The sequence below is a fragment of the Tasmannia lanceolata genome, unplaced genomic scaffold, assembly GCF_043159265.1.
Source record: "Tasmannia lanceolata isolate RefF3 unplaced genomic scaffold, GAP_Taslan_0.1 ptg000013l, whole genome shotgun sequence".
NCBI lineage: Eukaryota > Viridiplantae > Streptophyta > Magnoliopsida > Canellales > Winteraceae > Tasmannia > Tasmannia lanceolata.
In genome coordinates this window covers 16,145,157-16,150,383 of record NW_027518690.1, presented here as the reverse complement: position 1 = coordinate 16,150,383, position 5,227 = coordinate 16,145,157, and the positions used below count along the sequence as shown (strand labels likewise).

At 39.4% G+C, this 5,227-nt stretch overlaps 1 protein-coding gene across 1 annotated transcript; it reads left to right on the top strand.

Moving 5' to 3' along the window:
• Positions 1-915: 915 nt before the first annotated feature.
• LOC143889885 (non-specific lipid transfer protein GPI-anchored 1-like) lies at positions 916-4,693 on the top strand. The gene is made up of 3 exons (XM_077394276.1): positions 916-1,373; positions 4,233-4,292; positions 4,389-4,693. The coding sequence occupies exons 1-3, from the start codon at positions 1,034-1,036 to the stop codon at positions 4,544-4,546; spliced, it is 558 nt and encodes a 185-aa protein (XP_077250391.1). The 5' UTR covers positions 916-1,033; the 3' UTR covers positions 4,547-4,693.
• The last annotated feature ends 534 nt before the right edge of the window (positions 4,694-5,227 follow it).

The following is a 5,227-nucleotide window of genomic DNA, read 5'->3' as shown; positions in this document are numbered from 1 at the left end:
CGCAAGAGGCAAGACCTCGGCATCTGGACCGTTTGCACTCCGGCGCAGATTTGAGTCACATCAATACATTAAAATAGTTAACCAAGCATTGATTTTTTATTTCCTAGGAAAGAGATTTTTTCCAACAAAAAAAAATCTCTAGATCCAAACATGCCTTAAGTAACCTAATAACTCTTAGGTATGTGGGTACGGAGGTGATAAAACAATGAAGAAAAACACCAATTTTACTACCCTAATTATCAAAACCCTTATAATGAAAAAAAAAAAAAAGGAGGGCAAGGATTTCTCATTGGATACACATCATCTGAATTTATAGTTGCACTGATAAATGCAAAATTAAAGGAATAGTATATGTGGTTGGGCGACGCGGATACAATGGAACGCCCTTGCGAGTGATTTTTTCCAAGGGTCCTCTTAAATTTAGCATTCCACTTCAATAAAACAAATGAAGTGATATATCTGCCCCCTTTTCTTCCCCAGACGTCCCCTCTAGTGTATTAATGAGTTATGACCCAAGGAAGAATGGGGGGTGGGTTTATCATCTTCCTTAAAACAATGAAGGAAATTTACCTTTTCTATCACCTAATTTTCCATACCCATATGAAGAAAATAAATGAGGGTAATGGGATCCGCAGTCCATTATTTTGACAATTCCACCTTTTTTAAGATAATATTCCCACCAAACTGTGGGCCCTCAAATTATTTATGGGTTAGGTCATCAAAAGCCCATTCTACTCTGTTGGCCATAGATCCTCCTAGGCCCACCCAATTCAACCAAAAGACATTTACCATCAGCTATATAAGGCTTTAATGTAACAGCCAGATGTATCTGCTAACTGCCCCATCTACCCATCATTCATTCCCTCAACATGACAATAAGCCCATTAAAGCCTACTGCCCTAAACATCACAACTGTCAATGGACTCAAAAACAGTTTCATTAAACTCTTTTGTCTCTCGACTATTTCAGATAAATCTTCTTCTTCTTCCTCACTCGACACCACAAGAGAACACAAAAGAAGATACAAGAAAAGATGAAGAAACCACAATCTCTCTTCATCTCTTTCCTCTTTCTCTCCTCTATTTTTGGCTTAATTTCTTGTTCTAATCCTATACAAGATAAGTGCAACAATGAGTTTACAAAGGTGTATTCATGTTTGGATTACGGGAGTGCAAAGACGGCAACGCCTTCGGAATCGTGCTGCAAATCGACGAAACAGATTCGGGATGAGGAAGCTGTTTGCCTCTGTTATATCATTCAACAAACTTATGAAGGATTGCCTGCCCTTAAGAGCCTTGGTTTGCAAGTGCCTAGGCTGCTTCAGCTTCCAACTCAGTGCAACCTTGCTAACACAAGCTCTAGTTACTGTCCAAGTATCTCTCTCTCTCTCTCTCAAACACACACATGCACACAATAAGACAAGCCCTGTCTGGATTACAAGAAGAAGAAAAATTTGATGGAAATCTTGAGAAATTTGTTCTTTCCATAATTTAGCGGGAAATGATATAATTGTGGTTAATTTAGAGGGACGTCATTATAAATTGAGAGAAATTATATGATGCTACCACCCTTGATATTCGACCCAACACATACCACTTTTTAAGAGGTCTGCTGTTGGATCAAATATCAAGGGCGGTACTTTTATCGTACTGACCACACTGGACTTCATGGGCGAGCACCATATAAAATCTCATAAATTGAAGGCTCGTCTGAATAAAAATTGAATCTCTCTCTACCCATTTCTCACACCCTGTTTGGATTGCAAGAAAAATTTTCCTGATGGAATTTTTTAATCTTGAATTTTTTTTTTCTTTCCATAATTTACAGGGAAATGATATTAATTATGGTAATTTAGAGGGATATTATCATAAATTGAAGGCTCTGTTATTGTTTGGGTGGTCTGGTTTAGGAACAAATGTATTCTTAACTAATTTTTCACCCGATGGGGTCCCAAAGTTTGTTAGATGAAATTCTGGACAACCTTTGGGATACCTCCTCCTGGTAATTATGGTAATTTAGAGAGAAATCATCATAAATTGGTTCAAATTATCTTTTTTTTCAGAAACTCCTATAGAAATTTTAGGCACTGCTTGGATTGCAGGAATTTTTTTGGAAAAGTTTGGAAAAGAAAAGTTTTTTCTGAAATTTACTGCTTTTCCAATTTGATTACACATTAAAAAAATGTAACTTGAACTGCGAGTAGTTCAAGTCTGATTCGCAGGAGGCCTTTAATTTAGGGAAATAATACATTGACCTGGCCCCTTATTATTTGGGACAAGCCCATCCAGTGTAAAAGAGGAGTCATAAATAAAATAGAGGAGACTATCCTAAGTAAACAAAGGGACGAATGTATGGCTTCCCGTAATTTATAATGACATCCGAGGAAGAAAAAGAATCTCAAGAAATAATTATCTTGTTTGCCTAAACGTAAGAGTCCATGAAATTTATTTTTCTTGGTTGCCAAACAAGCCCTACAAGATATCAGTGTGATCTGGGCATTCATCTAGCGAGCCCTTCTGTGGAGATTACATAGCTTGAAAATCACTCCAATGGGACCATCCTGACTGTTTGATTGATGGCCCACAAATGGATTTGGTAGATGAAATAGAGCAACCGTCCGTGTTTAAGACCTACAATTGGATGGCTAAGATTGTATTATATATGAGATAGATCTTTCTTGCTATGTATGGTCTGAACAATGTGATCATGGTAGTACCATTGTATCAGCCCAATCATAGAGAGTCTTAGAAAGTGTCTCATAGTATCATTTCCCTACCGGAACGTTTGGTTACATGAATTTTATAATCGAGCATAGCAAAATCTTGGATTTTACAGAGTCGGATCTCTTTCGAGCGGATTCAAACACCGAAGCCTTTGTATAGGATTGTTTTGTAAGAGAAGGAAAGATGATCTCTTGGAAAATTGAATTTAGGAGGAACTTCTTTGATAGGGAAGTGGACGGGGTTGTCTCTCTTATTCACTTAGCTGAATCTTGCTCCGTCGGGAAAGCAGGAATGGATAAAAGGGTTTGAATCTCGAACACCTTTGGATCCTTCCCAGCTCCTTCCAAAGTTGGGGCATTTGGGTGGACATCATGCTAGAACAGAATCTAGACTATTGACCATCTTCGATGGTGCCACATGCTTATTGTTGATCATTATGTCTAGTGTGTGGGTGCGAGCGAAACTGTGGATCATTTGTTCATCCATTGCACCAAAACCCATTGTTTGGTTGCTAATATGGTTTTGAAATCTACTAGAGAGACATCCTGGTTAATCATGCCTTATCTAATGACATGACACCCTTGTCTCCTCCCAACAAAATCCAAACAAAAAACCATAAATAATGAGTTTTTGTTTTGATTTCTTGGGAACAATACTCTCTCTCTCTCTCTCTCTCTCTCTCTCTCTCTCTCTCTCTCTCTCTCTCTCTCCTGGTAATGACACCTCCTACCACCACTCTACGAGGCTGACAACTAAGTATTATTTACTACTATACGAGATAAGTTCTAGGGAATTCCAAGGCCTGTCTCCTCCCTGTTGACTAGTTACACCACTGCTCTACGAGGTAAATACCTGCAACCAAATAGAGAGGAAGCTTCCAAAGCAAAATAATCCCGGAACCTAATATTAAAATCTTAGGGTTGAATTGAGATTTCGGACCTACCCTTTCCTTCCCTAACCACCAAAACACGAACCCCTATCTTCTTCTCTCTCCTTACAAAACTCATAGTCTCTCCTCCTTGGCCCCCTCCTTCTGCCTCGGATCTGATCATTTTATCTTGGGACTGCTATCCCCTGTTAAACAAGCAGTCACTCCAAAAGCTTAAATTTTTAGAGTTGGTGTTTTTTAATCATTTATACTTCAACACTCCCGCTTTCCGTTTGGCCCCAATTTCTTTGGGTTGGCCTACACGTGGCACATGTGGCCCTTCTTTTGGCTTGGCCATTACATGCCATTTTTCAATATCAAGGAGTTTTTAACTCAGGACCTTTGCCCTGATACCATATGAAACAACCAATTACTCCAAAAGCTTAAGCTGTTTAGAGTTGGTGTTATTTAATCATTTATACTTCAACATCCCGTCTCGAAAATTGTATCCACATTTTGAAATTTATCTATGGGTGATTTTGATCAGCTCAGACAGTGATGAGAAGCGGGCCCGCTTGAATTGAATCTACTATTTTCTACTAACAATTTCTTTGTTTTCTGACTTGTTTTCAATTGGACAGAGCTTCTGAACATAGCGCCAAGCTCGCCGGAGTATTCCATTTTCATGAATTCTTCAGCAGGTTAAGCTTCTTTTCCCTTCACCTCTTTCAAAATGACCATACTACACTTTGAACATTTTTTCCCCCTAAACTCCATTTCATACTTGGTTAATGCAGCCACTTCCAATTCCACCCGGGCGTCATCAGGTACACCGACATCTGGTGGGTCCGCAACCCCGGAGTCCAGTGGTTGCATTCATGGACCCCACTTTGCCGGCGGCATCATCCCCATTATTGTCGCCATCTTTTCCTCCATAGTTCCCATCTGGGCATAGACCATGCACAAATGTTGGTAGTAAGCGCATAAATGTTGTTGTATTTTGACGAAGATTTGCCATTTCACTAGGATGGTAACCTCCTAGTTTCATAAGCAAGACATGGTTTATGTTCTTTCTCGGATTATATCATTTTTGCTTTCTCAATCCTAATTATCAATCTTTTGGGTCCCACATGAGAACATGCATGTTTAATCAAGACCATTGATCTTGTAGACCATCATGAGGCGAGCCACGGCCAATTGACTACAAAAATCAATTGTTTAGCTTTACTTAGGCCCTGTTCGTTTCAGATTGTGACAACCGATGTTGAGGGCCCCAACCAATTATTAGACCAAAATTAAAACATAAATTTTGGGCCAATAATCGGTTAGGGCCCTCACCATCTGTTGTCACAATCTGAAACGAACAGGCCTTTAGCAGAATCCTAAACGAGGATTAAGTGATCAAAAGAGATAGGATCATCTGATCAAGGTGGGGTCACAATAGGCTGGATTTGTGGCCAATGGTCAGATTGACAATCTGATCACATCCATATGGCACTCATAGGCCCAAAAAGTGACTACGAGAGAGCATATATAAAATCACGTGTTTATAGCATTTTTCTTAAAGAGTACATTCGAAACTGACGTAGGGGAGATGCAGCGGATTGAAGCTTTGATACCAAATAACGTAGGGGAG